Source organism: Osmia lignaria, chromosome 9 (genome assembly GCF_051020975.1).
Source record: "Osmia lignaria lignaria isolate PbOS001 chromosome 9, iyOsmLign1, whole genome shotgun sequence".
Classification (NCBI taxonomy): Eukaryota; Metazoa; Arthropoda; class Insecta; order Hymenoptera; family Megachilidae; genus Osmia; species Osmia lignaria.
Genome location: NC_135040.1, coordinates 12,060,769 through 12,081,977, shown reverse-complemented (window position 1 = coordinate 12,081,977; position 21,209 = coordinate 12,060,769). Strand labels below are relative to the sequence as shown.

At 42.1% G+C, this 21,209-nt stretch overlaps 1 protein-coding gene and 1 long non-coding RNA gene across 10 annotated transcripts in view; one reads left to right on the top strand and one right to left on the bottom strand.

The window, feature by feature from the left end:
• Nucleotides 1-20,969, top strand: part of Rdl (Resistant to dieldrin) — a 77,383-nt gene extending 56,414 nt beyond the window's left edge. For 2 of the 7 annotated variants that reach the window (XM_034325752.2, XM_034325742.2), the window contains exons 4-10: nucleotides 1,354-1,580; nucleotides 3,302-3,384; nucleotides 12,370-12,507; nucleotides 13,715-13,999; nucleotides 14,109-14,257; nucleotides 15,742-15,886; nucleotides 16,037-20,969. In XM_034325752.2, coding sequence (XP_034181643.1) covers nucleotides 1,354-1,580; nucleotides 3,302-3,384; nucleotides 12,370-12,507; nucleotides 13,715-13,999; nucleotides 14,109-14,257; nucleotides 15,742-15,886; nucleotides 16,037-16,182 — 1,173 coding nt within the window. In that variant the 3' untranslated portion in view covers nucleotides 16,183-20,969. Of the gene's footprint in view, nucleotides 1-1,353; nucleotides 1,581-3,301; nucleotides 3,385-3,408; nucleotides 7,721-11,019; nucleotides 11,158-12,369; nucleotides 12,508-13,714; nucleotides 14,000-14,108; nucleotides 14,258-15,723; nucleotides 15,887-16,036 lie in introns of those variants that run through there. The other 5 variants (XM_034325762.2, XM_034325711.2, XM_034325776.2 and 2 more) reach the window with 5 other exon arrangements.
• LOC117605043 (uncharacterized) overlaps nucleotides 1-21,209 on the bottom strand; it is a 179,215-nt gene that overhangs the window by 150,958 nt on the left and 7,048 nt on the right. For all 3 annotated transcript variants that reach the window (XR_004581563.2, XR_004581562.2, XR_013062796.1), the window contains exon 2: nucleotides 6,235-6,273. This is a non-coding gene — a long non-coding RNA (uncharacterized LOC117605043). The remainder of the gene's footprint in view (nucleotides 1-6,234; nucleotides 6,274-21,209) is intronic.

The window sequence follows — 21,209 nt, the reverse complement described above, 5'->3', positions numbered from 1 at the left end:
GTTAAGTAAATTAAATTAGATAAGAAAAAGAATTTCTAATAATAATGTTAATGATGTTTCCTATGGAAATTCAGGTGCCATCCAGATATGGAAATAAGATTCTCCTGGTACAATTAAAAAAATTATATAAACGTGTTCAAAGAACAATTGGTGTGACATTTCCATAGCACTTAAAGGGTTAATAACCGCACGAATCAAGTCGAGGTCGGCTCCCAGCGTGAGGTGAGAACGAAAGGCTCGAAGGAGGCTCCTCGGTAAAGAGTTACGTGAGTGTTCAAGTAGCCGATTTCGCGCGTTAAGATAACCACGACACGTGGTACGTGCCACGGAGAAGAGGACGATATCGTTCGACGAAGCTTTCGAGGCACCTGTCGACGTCCACGATCTCGGTACTGCGTTTCCTCTTCCCCATTACCGACCGCTCGAGCGAAACCCACCCCCGCCAACCCCCTTAATCTTATCCGATCGCGTCGCTCTTACGTTTCGTTTCCCAGTTACGTCTAGCTGTTTCCTCCGATCGTTTTAATCTCGCCATCGTACAATGATTTCTCGCGGGACGTTACATTCCCACGGAAACACGCTGAATTCTCCTTACGCCTGGAATAGTTCCCTCGCAAACCAACAGGAACGAGCACACCGGAAGAACGAGGAACAACTCGAAAAGATAATCGCGTTTCTTTACTACAGATTCTAGAAAATATTGCTGGCATTCTTTCACTAAAATTCAATTGTAATTGTTGTTATATCAACCATCGACTTGTAACTTTAAAAAACTTCGAACGATCTATCTGTAAAACATACCGACAAATTTGAATAAAACAAAATTCGGACACTCTGTATATATTTGAGGGTAAACCGAACGTATTCAACGGGAGATAAACCGGGTATTTCGAACGGACGACGTATCAAATAAATCAGCGAATTTAATCGACGCGAATCTATTTATTTGTATAAAACCGGGATCAGTGCGTGAGATAGAAGGTCCCCGTTATCCGACCATGATACTCTCATTTTATATATTTTTTTTGTCACGTTTTACTTTCCTTCCGCGCGTGTTCAGGAAATTCTGTTATTTTTAACGAAGGCATTGTCGCGTAATGCTGTTACCGTATACGTGTCACGTTTGCATTGTTCGCTTGATCCTCTGGACCGACCATTGTAATTTCTGGATCATCGTTCCCGACCGGAAATACCGTTCGACGAGAGGATTTTTTTACCCCTGGATCAAACAGAATTTGTTTGCTCGAGTTTTTTCCACGTTCTTCCCGTGGCCGTTCGCGAACAACGCGCTAGAAACACACATCACGATTTTTTGCGATGATACTAACGGATACCCCTCGTGTCTCGTGCCAGGACTTCACGCTGGATTTTTACTTCCGGCAATTCTGGACGGACCCGCGACTCGCGTTCAAGAAACGAAAGGGCGTCGAGACGCTGAGCGTCGGCTCGGAGTTCATCAAGAACATCTGGGTACCGGACACCTTCTTCGTCAACGAGAAGCAGTCGTACTTTCACATCGCTACCACCAGCAACGAGTTCATTCGTATTCATCACTCGGGAAGCATCACGCGTAGTATACGGTGAGTGTGAACAAATTTCATATTTATTGTAGACTAAATTTATTAGAGAAAATTTGAATTTGTTAAAGTACCCATCAGCTAATTAATTTTCTAATTCCCATGAATTCCAATTAAAGAAAAATAAAATTTGCATCTTCTATTGTATTATTTTATCAGAAATTTAATAATCTTTGCTAGAGTTAAAAGCATAAATTTTATCTTTATTATTAACTAAATTTATTGTGAAATAAAATTCGAATTTGTAAAAATAATTATCAGGTAAGAATGTCTAATCAATTTTCTAATTCCCATAAACTCCAATTAAAGAAGAATAAAATTTGCCTCTTCATAAGTTTAATAATCTCTGCTCGAGTTAAAAATGTAAAGATTTCATTTGCAGACAATTCAGGGGATCGAATATACATATCTAGGACAGAAGAAACACGCGGGGCGTTTAATGACGCCGGATCTTAAGTAACTAACTAAAAGTAAAACGTTTAATATTTAACTCTTAAAGCTCTTAAAGTATCGAGCAACTTGGCGAACGATAAAATCGCTCCCGGCTGCGTAACCTTTTAATTATTTTAAGCAGGGTATATTTTCAGCCTCTTATCGTTCGAATACTCGGCGATATTGTTGCTAACTTTTAACCGAAATTTCACGCTAAAGTGTCGTTTCTTGAAACGGGGGGAGGACCAATTTCGATGCGAACGCAGAAGAGGTCAGCGGATACTTGGTTGCAGAAAAGTCAGTGAACCTAGAAACGGAAGGAAATTTTCCCGTAATGGAACGTATTTTCTCGTGCAAAGAGAGGCACGCGATAAAACTGCCAACTTCAGGCGCGATTTTAACCCCGATTCGAAACCCCGTACCATCGAAAAGCACCATCTAGACACTTGAGGGAATAGTTGTACCAGCCGCGACAAATTTGTTCTCGTCACACCACTTCCAACCCTTTTACCAATCCCATCGTCGATTTGTTACAAAAATAACACAAACCGGGAAAAGTAGATTTTCCTACTTTCACAAGAAAAAGAAATTTTATTCAGCTATGAGAAAAGTGTAATTTTTCTAACAAATATCATCCCCTTCAAAGGATTTCAGTAGTTTCAGACTGCTATATTCAGACAATCCATGCATACCTAACTTCCTTTGCACGTCATTCCCTTCGATTCAGCAAAGGAGGAACATTGGAAGAAGAGAAAATAAATTCCGTTCATTCGGAGTGAAATTCAATCGACAGCTGTTCCTTGAAACCACGGTAGAATTGGCAAATCGTAAGGGTTTCTTCTGTCCCATTTGAAATTTCCTTTCTATCACGGTAGAATCGTGAACTTGACATTCGTTCTGCTAACACTTTCTAAGATCTCTCAAAATTCATTGAAACCTTCGTTATTTTTACTCAGAGATAATGCAATTCCATAACCTTTTCATTTGTGTAGGTTACAGTAGATATGTTAATTTATTAAATGCATACACGTATTGGCTAATGTATGCGCATACTAATTTAATGAATAAATGCATTCGCGCGCAATGAAATTTCAACTTTTATTAGCAGAAGCATACATCGAGGTTGCGATAAACGTATGCATTTACTGGAAATGGTAAATTTAATTCCACAGTAAAAAAAATGCCAACACCCATTCATTTGGGGATTGATTAATGAGAACTCGGGGAAGGGTTAAACGAAAACGAGGAATCTTTAAATAGAATGTAAAGGCGATTTTCACGTTTTGTTTCAGTTTAACGATCACGGCATCGTGTCCAATGAATCTGCAATACTTTCCGATGGACCGACAGCTCTGCCATATCGAGATCGAGAGCTGTAAGTACGCACGTGTGCGTGTATAAATGCATACATACGAACAAGTGACGATCTGAGAAAGTTCGACACCCTCGCCTCCGTCCACTGTCACACAGACACGCTACATATACGAACATGAATATACAAACTATCCAAATATATCATTGGAGCATCAACAGTGTCGATCTTAAAAATGGCAATCGATGATTCTCGATATAATTTGAAATTTCATTGAATTTCTTTGATAAAAAGAAGACAAATATCAACAATGATTCGAAGAAGATATCGACTGCCATTGATTAAACGAGACTCAACAATACATCGCTTTCAACCCCTTTTTCAGATAAACTCAGAAAGACGCTTCTGTCATGCGTACATGCATCGAGACAATGAAAAAAAAAAAAAAAAAAAAAAAACAAAGAAAAAGAAAATCAAAGAAAACCTCGTATGTTCTTCTTTTACATGCTCATACGAAATATCGTAACACCTACAACCCTATCACCCCCGTTTAACGCAACCAACAAACCGTTCCAACAATCCTCTTTCCCGAACCACCCCCTTTTCTCGCTCCCCTCTTTCTTCTCTATCTTCTCCTTCTCTAGCTATCTATCTATCTGTCTGTCTGTCTGTCCATCACTCGCCACTTGACACGCTCACTAACACGAATCAATCACACGATCCACGGCATCGTCGTGGGTCATTTTCATTCACTCCGTCCACTCACTCGCTCACTCACCAGCTCTCGCTCACTCTTATTGAGTTTTCTATATACCATTCACGATGACCGTTGCCATAAAAGTGGCTATTCAATTATTCCGAATATCTGCTGTCTTTTCATTGTTAAAGTGTCAATTTGAACGAGCCAGTATCGTTGCGTATGAGAAAAAAAAAGATGGGTTCGATTGATAAGGGGAAAAAATGATGATAAGACACGGGTACTTGCGTTAATTGAATCTCTACTACATCGTGAATCTGCGGAACCGTGCTCGTGTTTTTGATCATGAATCATTAATTTTGATTTGAAATAATTAAAGTGATATACTGTGGGTTGCTGGAAAGGTGGCAAATGGAGGAAATTAGGATTAAATTAGTTCTATTTTTCTAGATCTATCGTTATTATCGAACAACGCGACGTGCCAAGCGAAAAATCTTTTTCAGCAAATAAAAATATTTGTCGTTCACTTTTGATCCTATCCAATTTGATTAAAACAGAAGAGAAACTCCTGTGAAAGTTTCCTTTCAAGATGGGCGCTTGAAAAATCAGCTGATGCAAAGAAAATAGCCCACTTACTCCTGTGCCATCCTGCCAGCAAGTCAAAGTGGTTCTCGAGATAGAGAGAGAAGCTCTTGAAAAGGTATCTACGAACGTTGCGGTTCGATTGAACGGCGACTGTTTCGAGAGCGAATCAGGTGGTGTTTCGGAAACGTACAATCGAACAATTTCGACTCGAATCACGCGTCCGGTTCCGTCCAACGAGGCACAAGTGTTCGAACAACAAGAGCACCTTGACGAGAGTCGTCCGCAATTGCTAACCAACGATCGTCTCCGATCGGGACGCTCGTTGGCTACGCAATTTACATTATCGTTGACTTCAGCACGGGACGAGTCGGCGATAAACAGACATACACACACACACACACAGACATATACGGCTCGATCAAACGACGAGTCGCTGCTAATCAGCGTTACTAGGCTAGAGAGAATAACGAGAGGTTCTCGTAAGCGAGGGATGAGCTAAACACACCAGTGTACGGTGGCACGTACGGGGAAGCCTAAAACTAACCATCTGTGCGTGTGTGGGGTGTGTGACTGCGACAATTATCATTTTCTTTTATTTGCTTGTGTACGCGCGATTGCGTGCGCGCCTGCGCCGATCATCACTGCTGCAAATTGCACGCGAAAATTGGGTGTGTGAAACCGAAAGAGGATGCCCGGATGCTCTCTTTGATAAAACATCGACTACCCAAACGCTTATTGAAAAAAAAAAAATTAATAAGAACTCGCGGAAAATAATCGCGGTGCGGTGTCGATTAATTGGCATCGAAAACTTATCGTCGACGGTTCGAGCGTGGCTCGTTAGAAATATTTCTCATAAACTCATGGCATGGTAGTCGATTAATTCGTCGACGGTAATCGGGTTGGCGGTCTTGATCGTTCAACGGCCATTAAATCACTGCTCTTCTATCAATAAGTTCGGTAATTGTACCGTTTAATCCGCTGGCGGTTTCTACTCGCTTCGCCTAACGACGGGATATTATCGACGAGCAAACGCATAAATAAACGGTTAAACGACGCGACTAATAACGATCGAATTACGAAGCGATCGTCTCGCGTCAGAGGGACGGACAGGGGTTGCGATCTAGAAGGAGGAGAATGAAAAAGGATCGTGAAACGCATCCGGTACCTTTGATTACGTCGGTCTAGCCCCGAGATTGGTAATCTATACTGGGGACAATGGAAAAAGTTTCGGCCTAACTCGTTCCGGCTAAGAGATCTATATTAAAAGTCGGTCGTTCGCAGGATACGAGCGAAAGGCCGGCGGAAGTCGGACGCTCGAGATATCAAAGTAACTTGACCAAGTTCGTTGATTAGTTTCACCGAGTAGAAAGCCGGATCGTGTCTTCGTCCTTAATTGCTCCCCGCTTCGTACCGAGCGAAATTATTACCGTCGTTAAAAGTATTTCTGTCCCGATCTGTCGCGGACCACGCATTACCTCCCCTACTTTCCGAGTAATTAACATTCGCGTAATCGTCGCTGATCCTTTCGAAATCACCTCTGCGATTTTATATAACTTTTTACTACACATTTAAACAGAGCGCAGTGAAACATTTCCAAATTATTTTTCAAAAATAATATTAATACTACTTACATGCCGCCCACGCTAATTATCCAAAACCTCCACGAACAGCTGAAATCAGATAAAATGCAATTAGTATATCAATGATTTAAACCCGTTCAGGAAATTTCCCACGTTACAGTAAATTCTTGTAAACGAACATCGATCCCCTGTAATTCATCTTCATTAATCCAACCTTATTCACCCGTTAAATTCCTCATGCGTCTGATTAAAACATCGACCGATTTGTAAATTCAAAAATTGACTCGCGAAAAATGATACATCCCTGCGCGCGAGGGTAGACGAGAGATTAATTAAACTTTCCCGAACACGATTCATTGGCGTCGTTATTTTTAATCTCGTTATCGTTCGACAGTAGCCGGATACTCGTTATTTATCGGAACAACGCGGCTCGTCAACGACAAGCTTCCAACCGGCGAATTTATTTGGTTCGACTGAAAAAAGAAAAAAAAACGAAAGACGACCATTGTGTGTCGGGCCAATTTATGATATCGTTCTGTCTGCGTAACGCATTAACGATCGTAATTACGCTTGCTAGATCGTCGACTAGAGGGGACACGTGCAATTTGCAGTAAATTCGAGCGACAGGTAGCGAGCTGGATCGCGCAGAAGTACGGTCGATCGTCGATCCACCCCTTGGCGGATACCGAGTCGACCGGCGTTCACGCAGCGAGGGCAGACGCATTTCGTGCTGCTTTTCACGGAATAAAATGAAATAGACCTGAAGAAAGGTCGATTTTCTGCATTCGCAATCAGCGTGACGTGAACGTGAAACGAATTTACGAGCATCCTCCGAAGGGTCTCCACTCTACCAATTCACCACTCTTGTGAAGTATCACATTGGTCTTAGCGAAATTTAGTGTAATTTCTCCGCACCCACGGTTATCTCGCGTTGAAGAACCCAACGAAACGGTACGTTTATTCGTAATAAAAAAAAAAAAGAGAAAAGAAAAAAAGAGAAAAGACATATATCGACGGAGAAATCGCACAAAACTCGAGGAAAAATAAATCTACCATAGAGCACACGCACGGCTGTAAATACCAGAGGTTTCAAAAAAAAAATAAATAAATAAAAATAAATGAAATAAAATATAAAATACTGATCAAACCCGTTGGCTCCGACGACTAAAGTGTACGAACGTGTGCTACATGAACACCAAAGTCACTATATGCCACTGTCACAGAATCACCACCACCACCACCACCACTACCACCACCACTAACCATCACTATCACAATACCAAACCCCTGGCCCCTTTTGAAATTAAAATATATAAGCCTCCGACATATAGCACTGAGCCTCGTGTCCGGGGACGTAGTAAGGGCCGACGACGGCCAGCCCCGAAGGAGGCTAAAACACAGAAAACGACGTGTCGACTACGGTGCGACCGAATTAAAACGCATTGTGCATCTAGCCCAGCGCATGTAAAGAACGAAACGACTGCAGCATTTAGCCACGAGGTGACACCGTGGCCCCACCCCCCCCCAACCCCTTTCGGTATGCCTAATTATTCCAAATATGTATTATCTTAATTTTCGTTCCGTATACTCGTACATACCTTATTTCCAACCCCCTTTCTCTATATTTTTTTGCGTATGCTGATCAATAGACGTAACCAAGTAGTAGATGATTCCTTCATTTTTTTTTCTTTTTTTTTTTTTTTTTCATTTTGACCTGGATGAAAAATCGTAAAGGCATGCCTTTGGCACGACAACATTTTGTTACGCTGTCCGGTCCAGGACCGAATGAATCTTTCTCGACTATAATCCACCATTAGTCGGCATCGAGTTTTTTGCTTCCTATTTTTCTTGCGCGTATCTTGACGACGCGTTCAACGCAGCTTGCATTAACGCTCGTAGACACGATACATTTTTATTTTGTGTTTAGCGATGTATTTGAATTAAATATGGAGATTAGGACGATCTCTTGGAGCGATAAATCGTGATCTACGCAAAGTAATGCGATATTTCCTTATTTTAATTGGGTAAGTAGAAAAATAAATATATCAATTGTAGTCATTTCGATTTGTTTGGATCACGATGCGCCCCGTTGCTCCAAGAAATTTCCCTGACGCTCGTCCCTGTATTAAGTGTTTAATTAGCAGACGAGAAGACTAAAAATGCAGTATTTTTATGTTTAAACGTATCAGGGGATTGAATTCGTTGTTTGACGGTAAGTCGTGTTAATTCGTTCGTTTCAAACGATTTCTAATTTTCGTTCGGAGAGGACCACCTCGATGGACGATCGTGGAACGCATAAATCGATAGTACGAATTCGATTCGAGCTATTTACGGGATTGGATAGTAACGTGATTAACGTACGGGGGAAATATTGCAACGGAGGATTTTCAACGGGAGTGAAAAGATAGTTAAATTCCGTGTTCAGAATTTGTGTCACTAGTGAAAGCACATAGCATGCGGCATCGGGAATGACGTAGAAAATTACGTGGCACGAAGCATGCGATCGTATATATTGCTAATTGCATGTACGTGTGTACGTGTGTGTGTTGGCGCGCGCGTGTACCAAACCACCACCTGTGTATTTTCCAAATCCCGCACCACCTACGCATGACGATGCACGATACTTTTTTTCTTCGCTTCTCCATATCTACTTATAACACTTTCCACTTATCGTCTTTATACCTAAACTTGCTACCATCACTATGATCCTCGATTTCTCTGTTATAATAATAACAATGCAATTCTCCTCTACTTACGGTATTCGATAAGTCACCGTTTCTAACCATCTCCCATTGACCCCACCACCCTGTAATGCTTAACGTTGCCCCAATCCAGGATATTTTTATCGAGAAACAATTCATTTGTGTATGTTGCACCAAAATTACGTGCGACGATCATCGGCGAAAAGAGTATCATTCGAAGATATATAGCTACGGGAAAGTCGAGTTAAAATAATTGAAACAGATTCGAGGAAATTCGAAACTTTGCTAGCTTACGTGCATTGTAGAAAAAAAAAAAAAAATTAACCTTTTACTATTTTAAAAGAAAATACAAGGGAGAAGTTTAGAATTTAGTCACCGACCTAATCAAATATTATTACACCCTCTGGAGAAAATATTTTCTATCGTACCTCGGTAGACTGGCAAAGTTACGAAAGGGGAAATCGATAAACGAAAATAATTCAAATTTATTCGGGATCGTTGGTCGAACTCTCGTAGATCGTTGAAACATTGGGATCGGAGCTGGCAATCGGCGCAAGCTGGAAACGACGAAGAACGTGCAGATAAATCTGTCGGGCGGAATTACGGCGTGGCATTTGCTCGGCTGAAAATGAGCAAACGGAACGGGGTGTGCGCGATAGTGTTTCCGTGTTCCAAAAACAAAAGCAGTTAATCTCGAATACTCGGTCGTGGATCGCTTAATCCACGTTTCGCCGATGTTCGCGCAATGTGGCCACCGCCGCGATGGAATGCCACTTTGGTGCCTGGAATGCGGTGTAACGATCGTAATCACCTAAGATTCAGTTACGGAGGAATGTTTCTCGGGCCGGTATGCGCGCGTTCGAGGCCGCGCCGAGGAATTAGAGGAACATAAATAGGTGCGAATTCCGATAGATCGCGGAAAATTTCACCAATTGGAAAACTCATTCTTCTACGATTAAACGATCTGTTCTAATTTCGAACGGGGATCGTCTTTACTTTCGTAAGGTACACCTTCCTTCGTTCCTTGCGGCCTCGATCGCCCAAGCTGACTCTACACTATCTAACATTTTTTTCTATTAATACAGCAAATTTTCTCATGGTATCCATCAAGTGATCGGTGTAATTAAAAAAGAATTATCAAATATTATTGTATGACAAAGTTCGATTGTTTTAGAACTAGTTATAAAAACATATTGTTATAATACAGTTTGTTTTATAACATTCTTTTGCTACATAGTGTAGACGCAGCTTCATAAACGATCAAAATTATGGACGTATGAAAAGCGAATCGTTGAACGTTGTTTCTTTTTGAAACAGCTGCTTCTTATGCGTCCATGATAAGCAATTTAAACGCTGCACTCGCGCAAAAATCTGGAATTACTGTTTTTTGATCGGGTAAAATGTTTAAGTGAAATTAATTCAGTCATTTCGATGGACGAGTGTTCTAAATCCGAGTTGAAATAATATAAATTGCAAACAAGGTTCTGATTAGATGAAAAATACAATTTTAGGATAGAAACTTGCATGGAATTTAAATCCTAATTACAATATTTTTTTGTACCTCTTTAAGTAAATTTTATCTTTGTTTATTTTTTTTCTTCAAAATACTATATTTTCAACAATAAATATTCAATGAAACCAAAGACATTAAATTTAGAAAGAATTGCAAGAGCGATTATTAGTTTAATTTAATATTAAACGAAATCATTTCTTTTTTCTCAAAACTTATAAAAATCAAATTAGAATTTATATTTCGACTCGATGAGCAAAGCTCGACTACGCCAAACGATTTTTGGAGTGCAGAAACGCACCTTAAGCCGACTTAAACGTGTGTAGAATAGACTAGAGTAGCCCAACGTGGTCTAATTGTAAGATGTACAGAATGTGTTCCATGTAGATGTGTAAATAGTAAAAAAAAAAAGAAAAAGAAGAAGAAAAGTAGAGGGAAAGCGGTTTAGGGTGCTCGATTAAGATTTTTTGCTTCTTACCTACAAACTCCTACCCCGAATCAAAGCGACCACCCTAAGATGAACCCTTATTTTCTCCCGGTAATCCAACCACCTAAACACAAAACTTGAGTGTCTAATTATTGTATGTTAGAGCGAAGATATTTGTGTTCTTGTTCTCCCGGCAGTTGGATACACAATGCGCGATATTCGGTACAAATGGAACGCCGGCCTACAATCGGTCGGCATCTCGAACGAGGTGGAACTACCGCAGTTTCGCGTGCTCGGTCACAGGCAACGACATTCAACCATACACCTATCTACAGGTAGATATCCCCCTCTTATTAGTTCTTCCTTCTGAACTTCGTCCAGAGGCTCGCGCAGATGATTAATAATTGTATTGAATTGTTGTAAATTAATTGTTCACACGCCGTGTACACGCCGTATATACATAATACCATATGTATAAAGCAATCTTCTTTTAATCAATGATTCTTTTTTATCATTTACTTTTTCTGTATATACAATGTACTTTATTTTACATTCGTTGTTTGTCCAGTTTTTGTTCACCTTGATTCGCACCGATATGCACCGATACCACCGTGTTGCCTTACCGCGAACACATTTGATTGTTCCTTGATCAGGGAACCGCTTTACCCGCTAGGACGATACGTCCCCGGGGCTAAACTCATTCGACCAATCGACCGATCGACTTAATCAATCGACTTCATCGATATTTTTTAATCCACGGAACAAAAGGACGAAGACGTACTTCCCGGTCATACGAATCCATCCCTTCCGACCTCCTTAATCACCGTTCGAGCTCGACCGTATACTATTTATCAATGCAATTCGTCGATTTGTTCTTTAACCGAAAGGGAAAATGAAAAAATTCTGATCTGCTTTGAATTCTGGGAAAACGTAGGAAAAATCTAACGTAGACTCTCTTGTCCCAGCATGTATTATGAAAAACAAGGACGGAATAAAGAAAGTGGTTAGATCTTTCCCTTACTATTTCTCTGAATCTTTAATGAAATGAAAATAGTATCGAGTCTAACTCGGACGCACTATCCACAACATCAAATCAAACCGACACGACGGGCTCTCAAAGAGACAAAAGAATAATAAAAAAAAAAAAATTATCGTAACCCTCTGTTTTCGATCGTGTCTGAGATCGACTACGAGATGAACGATGAAAAACGAGCAGAACGAATGAATTTCGCTCGCACGTGTTCCCTCACGTTCGTATTCGATCCTTGTCCACTTTTGTTAAGGGATGATAAATAAAAGGATGAACGGAGAGGGACAGATAGATAGAGAAGAACGGTGAGAGAGAGAGATAAAGAGAGAAGAAAGGATAAGGTGGGAATATTGCGAGAAGGAAAAAAAAAAAAAGAGATGGAATTGAAAGAATGAACGGACTTGTTGGGGTTTTGACGGGGGTGCGAGGTAAGTGGAGGCCCCCTCGGAGCTGATACGCGTTTGAGGGCTTCCGCGAAGGTACGTACCAACCGCGGGGGGTCTCTCTATTTTTTCAGTCGGATACACGATGAGGGACATCCGGTACAAGTGGAACGAGGGACCGAACAGCGTCGGTGTCAGCAACGAGGTCTCCCTCCCTCAGTTCAAGGTCCTTGGTCATCGTCAACGTGCCATGGAGATTAGTCTTACTACCGGTAACGTATCAATAGAACCCCACCCCCACCAACAACCAATTCAAAAAATAATTAACAATAATAATAATAATTCAATGATCGTTTTTAACGTAAGGTATGGGTAAGGTGGAGAGACACGTTTGCGCTATCCGATGTCCGCAGCCACGATGTCGTTCGCAGCAACGTTTTATTCTACGTTCGAATAATCGTCGATCGATCGATCGATATCTCTCTCTTTCTCGCGATTTTCTACATAAGCACGAACCTGGTGGATGTTAATCGGCCATTTCTTTTTTCCCATGCCGCTTGCTTCGTTGTCGCTTATCCTACGAATTTTAATCGTTTCCTTTTTCTATCCTTTCGGAATATTCTGTTCGAAAAATTCCAGAGCAAATCGAATGAAAGAAACTCTTTCTAAAATCAATTCAGCTATGTTCCGCGATTTTTGAAAATGAATTCTTCCTGAAATTTTTCGAATGGAATACATTCTCTACTCGTGAATAATTCTTCAGAGAAAACGTTAGATTCTCCTCGCGGTAGCGCTCCTCTTTGACGTAGTTCTACTACGTACTCGAAGTTAACGACCGGGCTCGTAACAGTGAAAGCCAGAGGCAATCAGGGTGGTTCCAAGGAAATCCTATTTTCCTGCCAGGAACGTCGCTGATTTTTCTGATGATCCGTAGCGGAGCGTACAGCTGTAAACCTGGACTATCTTTTACGGCGAACGAAGGAAGAAACGAGAGGAGCAACTAGATTTTTCTATCCACCATTTTGCCCACTCGCTTCCAGCTACGTATTTCCTACGGTACACGCGATCTTCTCGCTCATCCACTCGCGAGACCGAGCTTACACGTACAAGCACGCCACGCGCACCAGATCCATCAACGGCTAGAACTTTACTTAACATCTCGCCAGCCCTCGTGCATCCACCTATCCATCGCGCGCAACCAACGGAAACGATGAAAAAAAAAAAAAAAAAAAAAAAAAAAGAAGGAACAGAGTCGGTGGCGAATTACCAGGTCGCATTTTCCCTGGTTTGGACTGATCGATGAGAGAAGGCAAAGGGGAATGTCAGAGAAAGAGAGAGATATGAAGGAAGTAAAAAAAAAAAGAAAATAAAGGAAGGACAGAGAGACAAAGGGAGAGACACAGAAAAAAAATGAAAGAAAGAGACATTTCATGGCGCCTCTCCGTCCCCCTGTCCTAACTGTCGATCTTTTAATCGTAGGAAATTATTCGCGGCTGGCATGCGAGATCCAGTTCGTACGGTCGATGGGCTACTACCTGATTCAAATCTACATTCCCTCGGGCTTGATCGTCATTATCTCGTGGGTGAGCTTCTGGCTGAACCGAAACGCGACACCGGCTCGAGTCGCCCTTGGAGTCACCACTGTGCTCACCATGACCACCCTTATGTCGTCGACGAACGCGGCGTTACCGAAAATCTCTTACGTCAAATCCATCGACGTTTACCTGGGCACGTGTTTCGTCATGGTGTTCGCATCGTTGCTCGGTAAGTTTCGTTAATCGATCGCACAATTTTCACTCCAACTTGCGCCCAGCTGTCTCTTACCGCGTAAAGGGATGAAAATCAGATATTGGTGACCGTTTGGTTTTCGCAGAATACGCGACGGTGGGTTACATGGCAAAGAGGATTCAAATGAGGAAGAATCGTTTCCAAAAGATAGCGGAGAGTATGAAGACGGCGAGAGAGAATCCCGGACCGCCAGGGGTGCCCGGTGATCACGGCGACCACGCGCCTAAGCAAACTGTGAGTGCAACATCGACCAGCCATTTCGCGCCCCTTTTGTCTTTCTTTCCAATTAGTGACTTTCTTTTGCCGTCGTCATTGCCACGCGTTCCGCCTTTAGACACACGTAGGTCGATGAAATTTCTAAAGATTTCACGACGAGCTAGAATAGCCTGTTCATTAGTGCAGATCAAGCGTTTATTTTCTTTCTCGCGATGAACTGGTTCCTTTTGTTTTTCTATTTTCGACGTACCATCGCCTTTTGCTGATCTAGTTTAGCCATCAACCATCTTTTATCCCACCTTTTCAGCCCCGATTCGACGACGATTATATTCGCGATATCGTGCGAGAGATATCGTTCGGTATTACTCTTGGAAAAAAAGAAACAAGAAAAGAGAAACGGAAGAAGAAAAAAAAGAGGAGAAAAATGTTTTTTTCACTCGAAAAACGAACGAGCCGCGAAAGGTCAAAAGCTAAAAGGTTCTGTGAAATGAATTCCCATTCGGTCGCGTTGCGCCGGGCCGGGCCTGGCCGCGTGGTTCGTGGCACGACGAAACGCGATGCACTATAAATTTTCTTTTAATCTCGGGAATTGTGAAACGAGAACGAAAAATATTAAAGGGGCGCGAGGGTGAACGGCGGCGGGAGGGTGGCGGAAAAGAGGCTGGAAAAGAAGGCGGTGCCGGCAGATGGACGACGAGGGTGGCCGCGTAAAAAACTGTCGCCGGGATAAGGCGTTTTAATTAATTCTCAACTGGATTAATTACTCGTTCTTTGACACAACGTACAAGCCGGGATATCTTCTTCTCAACGTCCACGAGTCGTTTCTTCGAGCTGCTTTTACGACTTTGAAAAAATAGCACCGCGAACGGACGGACATTAATGATAATTACAGGTAGAAAGAAGGCGAGTGTTAACGATGTCTTTGGTATCCTCTTCCTCTGTTTTCTTATTTTTCAAGCGTGATTAAACTCGAGCATGAAGCGCGCATTATAAGCGTGGCAAATACCTTCGTAGAATATATACAACGAATCTAATTACATTTTGAAACACGGTTCGAATGCGAAAGTTGGTGTCTAGGGGAGGAAAAAGGAATCGCGTGAATTGATCTTAAAGTCAGGTGAGTTGTCTGTAGATCGTTCTAACCCTTTCGTCACTAAATTAGACTAGAATCATCTATCATTTAGGATTGAAACTGATATGCAATCTAAGCATTTGATGTTGAAACTCATATGCAACGAAGAAGAATGCAACTCGGATGCATTTAATTTCATCTTACAACGTATCGTAATGGTATAGTTTGAATATTTTTCAACCGAACGTTCCCAAGGCGAAAGGGTTAAATCACGGCGTTAAATAACGAGAGGAATAAAAAAGAGAGAAAGAGAAAGAGTAGCCTATCCTCGATGTCGCATGCCAATCTACCAAAGTAAGGGGTTCTCCTGAAAGAAGGACACCCCACATCGAACTGCCGTGTCTCTTGTAAGTGGTCCCGTGTTGTCCAGGAGGTGCGGTTCAAGGTGCACGACCCGAAGGCACACAGCAAAGGTGGGACACTCGAGAACACCATAAACGGACGAGCCGACGAGGAGGCAGCGCCAGCGCCCCAACATCTCATTCATCCTGGCAAGGATATCAGCAAACTTTACGGTGCGACTAAATACATCGATTCTATCGAAATATTATATATATCACGAATCTAATCCGATTTTAACCCAAATAAAAGTGATCCGATATCCTTCGTACGAGAACTGAATTTTCCCAATAATTTTCCCTAATTTTCTTTCCTCTTTCCGCCAGGTATGACGCCATCGGACATCGACAAATACTCCCGCATCGTGTTCCCGGTGTGTTTCGTCTGTTTCAACCTGATGTACTGGATCATCTATCTGCACATCAGCGACGTGGTGGCGGACGATCTGGTGCTTCTCGAGGAGGCGAAGTAAACGCGAACAAATTGTTCGTTGATAGCGAAGGGAACGTGCGGTCAAAGACAGCTACGAAAGTATAAAAACGACAAACGGGGGTGGGATGGGGGGGGGGTGAAAGCAATTCGCAAGCGGAACTAGAAATAGATCGAAAATCAATGTCCTGCATATAGGACGGACTAAAAATAACGCTGTGATTAATTTGAGGCGAGTGGAGGTAGAGAAACAAAAAAAAGAAAAAAAAACACACAAAAAACTGTATAAATTAAACCGAGACACAGGCACGCCGGATCGACGAACAAGGAGACCAGCAAGAAACAGGAAGAGAGAAGAAAACGATATCGTTTTACCGATACGACGACGACGACGAGGGATGGAAAGTGTCGAGACCAAAAACAAGTGGACGAAGAACAAGTTGAACGAGCCTCGCTTTTGTGATTCGTTACGAAACCAGGGGATAAAGTCGGTTGCTGGTCAGACCGGTCGGACGAGAGAAAACCGTGCTGTGACTACTTTCGTGACATTCCAAAAAGCGTAGCACGCCGATCCGTAAATATCCCGTCGAAGTGATATTTCCCGATAAACGCGATCCCTCTCGCCGACGAACGCGAGATAGCAAAAGTGAGCAAAACACGAGGGGAACGAGAAATAGAGAAAATCGAGCGAATACCAGGAGCGTGCATACCTTTAAAACATTGCCAGTCTAGGTACCTAGGTCTTAAAAAAAGAAAAAAAAAAAAATAAGAGAGAAAACGAAAGAAGAGAATACCTTCGATATAAACACTTGTCAATTTAGCCATCATTATATACATACATATATATATACATATATATATAGTAAAATTAACTACCCCGTACGGGGAGAGGAATATAAGAAAAGAAAGAAAGAAATTAAGGAAATTCGTCGACTCGAGACGACGAATCGGGAGACGGCCGATGGAGAACAAGAGGTTCGAAGAGAAGGTAGCTCGGAAAATGGCGCTCAGAGTGTAGATGAGATCGAGCTGAAACGAACGAGGAATCGCAAGAATCCCGTATACACATGCGAGACGGCGCGAGAGTGGACGCGTGTGTTCGCCACTGTCCTTACAAGTGGCTTTATTCGAGAGTGCGTGTGTGTGTGTGTGTGTGTGTGTGTGTGTGTGTGGTTCGCGTGGGTGCGTGTGCATGTGTGTGTCCCGCGAGCGCCAGGGCGCGTGCACGAGATGAAAAGAGCCGATGTGAAAGAGAACAAAAGAAAAGAAAAAGGATAAGGTTTTTATTTCGTACGAGGAGAAAGAAAAAATGAAAATCTAAGAAAACGGTTCACTACCGGAAACTGGTGCGACTAAATCCGTTTAAGTAAGTACGTTCTAAGTATCTACGTATGTAAGAGAGGATGCGTGACGATTAGGTAATTATACGTGCATAGACACACGTACACGATGATCCGCGGGTCGAACCCGGATCGGGGGAATTGAAAGAGAAGCCCAGGTCTGGTCCGCGCGATCGACGCGAGTCGCATCATTTCGAGGTAGAGCTGTTTCTCGAACGTCTTTTTTATTGCCACGAACGTTATGTGTGTCCGTTTCATTTTATACCACTTTTTTACCATTTATAGAACTCGTCGGACGAAGCGACTTTTATATTTCCGTCACCTCTATGTGTATGGCCGCGATCCTCCCTCGGAATCGTTGTAACTTCCGTGATATCGTCGCGGCGCGCGACCCTGTACGCGTTCGTGTACGTGGACCACGCTGAAAACGTGGGGAATTACTTTAGCTGGTATAAAACCACGTAGACCGCCAACCGTTTACGTAGAGATACTCTCCTGGGACGTCGGAGTTATTCCAATTTTCCGATCGACAACCGAAGGATAGGAGGTTAACGTATGGCGAGCGAAGGAGGGATAAATACCTTTCTTAGCCTTCTTCGTTTATACGATTAACAGAGGGAGAAATGAAACAGCTGAATTCCTCTGTTTCGCGGCACGCGAGTATAGGGATGAAAAACGTAATCGCGGATGGGCGGGAAGAACGAGAGCGAAAGGAGAAGGGTTGAAATAAAAATCGTCTCTTTTTCAACCCTCACAAGTTATCCCTCTGTCATAAATGTGGCTACCTAACACCTCTTCTTCCTCATTAAAGCTTCTATCGAGAAAGGAAGAACGGAAGTTGCAGGAGAACAAGCGCTGCGATGGTTTACGTGGCAGGGTTGCATAAAGCGAACGCGACAAAACGGGCTCGCGATCGCGTTTATCTCGGCGCGTGGATTAGTTTCACCGTCGGCGCACAGCCGCGTACATGTGTACGGTCCTTCCGTAGAGAGGCCCTTCGCTTTCCACGTGCGCCTACCGTCGCTACGTTTTTCCCCCGAGTTAATTAACGCCAATTGTATGCCGTTCTACTTCCGTCTTTTGGATACCCCGCTGCAGCCTGTTCGCGTTTTTCCTCTCGCCTTCTCTCCTCGCGGTGTATACAAACGTACACGCGTCTCTACCCCTCTCTATTTCCCTACCCTTCTATTCTCTCTTCTTCTCTCTTTCCAGCCCTCTTCTTCCTCTCATCGCTCCTTCTCGCTTCTCTATCTTCCAACGTGGTTGCCGACTGCAGACTGGGTCGTGGAAGCTTGCCATTCAAGATATCGACCAGCTGACACGCCCAACCCACCCTCTACCCTCTGTGTCTCTGCTGTAATCATCTTTCTCTCTTCCTCTCATCTCCTATCTCTATCTCTCTCTCCTCCTCTATCGGACCAGCTCTTCGCCGCGTCGCGTCGCGTCGTTTTTCTCCACAATCGCCAAACAGTCCGTTTGCCAGACGCTCTTGCTCATTGTGCATTTAATAAGGAGCTTCTTGCCTCGCTACTCCGCGAGAATTCTTTATAAAAGTAGGTAATCTTGCTCGAGGATCTCCTCGCTCGCCATCCGCCCTCGAATATACGGGAAAGAAAAAAATCATGTGGCCGAGGGAAGTTCGTGTTTGACCGTCCCGTTGTACCACGTTCGACCGAGAACAACGGGACGAGTGGTGTGTCCCTTTCTGAATCGCGCGGATCGTTTGTATTATTTGATATATATTTCTTTTTTTTTCTTTTTTTTTCTTTTTCGAAATTTCGAAGAAATGAAAGAAGGAAAAGAAAGGGGAGCAATCGATTCGGTGGCGAGGTGCGACGGGACGCGAATCGACATTTCTTATCCCTCGTTCGTCTCTTCGTTCTGCACGTGTTAAATGATAGAACGTAAGTTATATCGACGATACTTCCACGTCCGCCCCACCGGAAGCATTACTAATGCAATTTATATATGTATAATTGTACATCCGTTATCTACTTGGAGTCTCTATTCTTAGCGAGGAAAACGAAGGAAATGAAAAGTGGAATGGAACTAGCGTTTTATCGTTGTGATATATTCTATAGTGTCTATATGCATTTATTCATACGTATAATCCACGTATGCGTTTATGCATACCCACGTGTTTGTACGTATGTACGGTTATAATACGTGTGCCTATTGTTTACGTTGGATCTACGAACCGTGGTGCGAGATCGTTGCGGAGGAACTGGCGCGTCACGAAGCCGAACGACGAGGATAAGCTCTTCCGTAGCTAGGCGAACATTATTAACGTTAGGCAATTAATCTAAGCTAAGGTGTTACACATCTACGTAACGATAGAACGAACAATGGACCTTCATACGTTTCATTTATTTACAATTCGCGCGGCGCCTCTCCGCGAATACGACGAAATTAGAATCCTCGAGGTGCACGCGACCATTCGAAACAACTAAATTACGATACCCGGAGAATCGATCAAGCTAATCTCCGATAAATCACACTCGTGTACGCTCCGATATTTCCCGCCCATTTCTCGCTAACACGATTACGAATGTACATAGGCTTATCTGACACGTTTCCACGAAGAACGGCAGTGCTGGAATTCCTTCCAAATGGCGTGAAATAGAAAATCTCTTAGATACGTATGAAATGTTTGGAAAAAAAAGGTCTAAGATTTTAGAGATTTATTCGAAGAAACAGAAGATATTTAACACAAGTTTTAAAATAATTTTAATAAATTCGTTCCTGAATAGGTATCGTTAATTCCTCGTTTCAAATTGCAAAGAACACGATTGAACAAAAATTGATATTTGGAACGTATGTTGCACTTCTGTTCTTTCGAACAGAAACGTGTTAATTACAAATAATTCCTGAATTCATGGTATGTATACTCGCGAATAAATCAGGGTTCCCTGGAAAAAATGCTAATGTCCCGGGTTCTCACCCCACCCAGTAAGCACCCCAGTGCACGAGAGAGGATCCCCTATCTATAGGTCTGTGGCAGACCATCCCTTACGTGTGAACGTTTACACGGGAAAATTTGAATTATTATTCTATACTAAATTTTATAATATTTAGTAGTTAAAAATTAAATTATTTTATTTCTAAATCAGTTTTAACATTAATATCGTCAAAATTATTTTTCCTAGGAAAACCTGATTCGATCGCGAATGTAGATCATCGACGATGCACACTTGTATCACGAACAAGCTGACGCACGTGTTAAACGTGCCTTGAAAAGCGCGCCAGTTCCTCCGAACCGGCCACGGTCAATTATTATTATTATTACTATGATTGCTATGATTATTATTGACTATTATTGATACTATTATATATATATATATATATATAAACGTTTTATGGAAAAGAAGAAATTTACGACGATCTCTGTCCGCTGGCAGGATGAAAGACAAAAATAAGAGAGAAATGAAAATGAAAAATATGATTTACGTTATCGACGATCACTTACGTATATATATATTATATATATATGTGAAGAAAAATAAACATGATCGGGTATTATGTTACCAAAATAAATGGTATCTCGTTGATTAACATCTCGGTATTAAAAGAATGATAGAGGAACAGTGAAATCGAATAAGATTAAAAAAAAAAAAAAGAGAAAAACAATGAAAAAAAAAAACGTGAAAGAAAAAAACCTATTAATACTATACAAATCGATCATCTTGTAAATACGAGTTTTATACAGAGCGATTGTATTCGTTAAAAAATG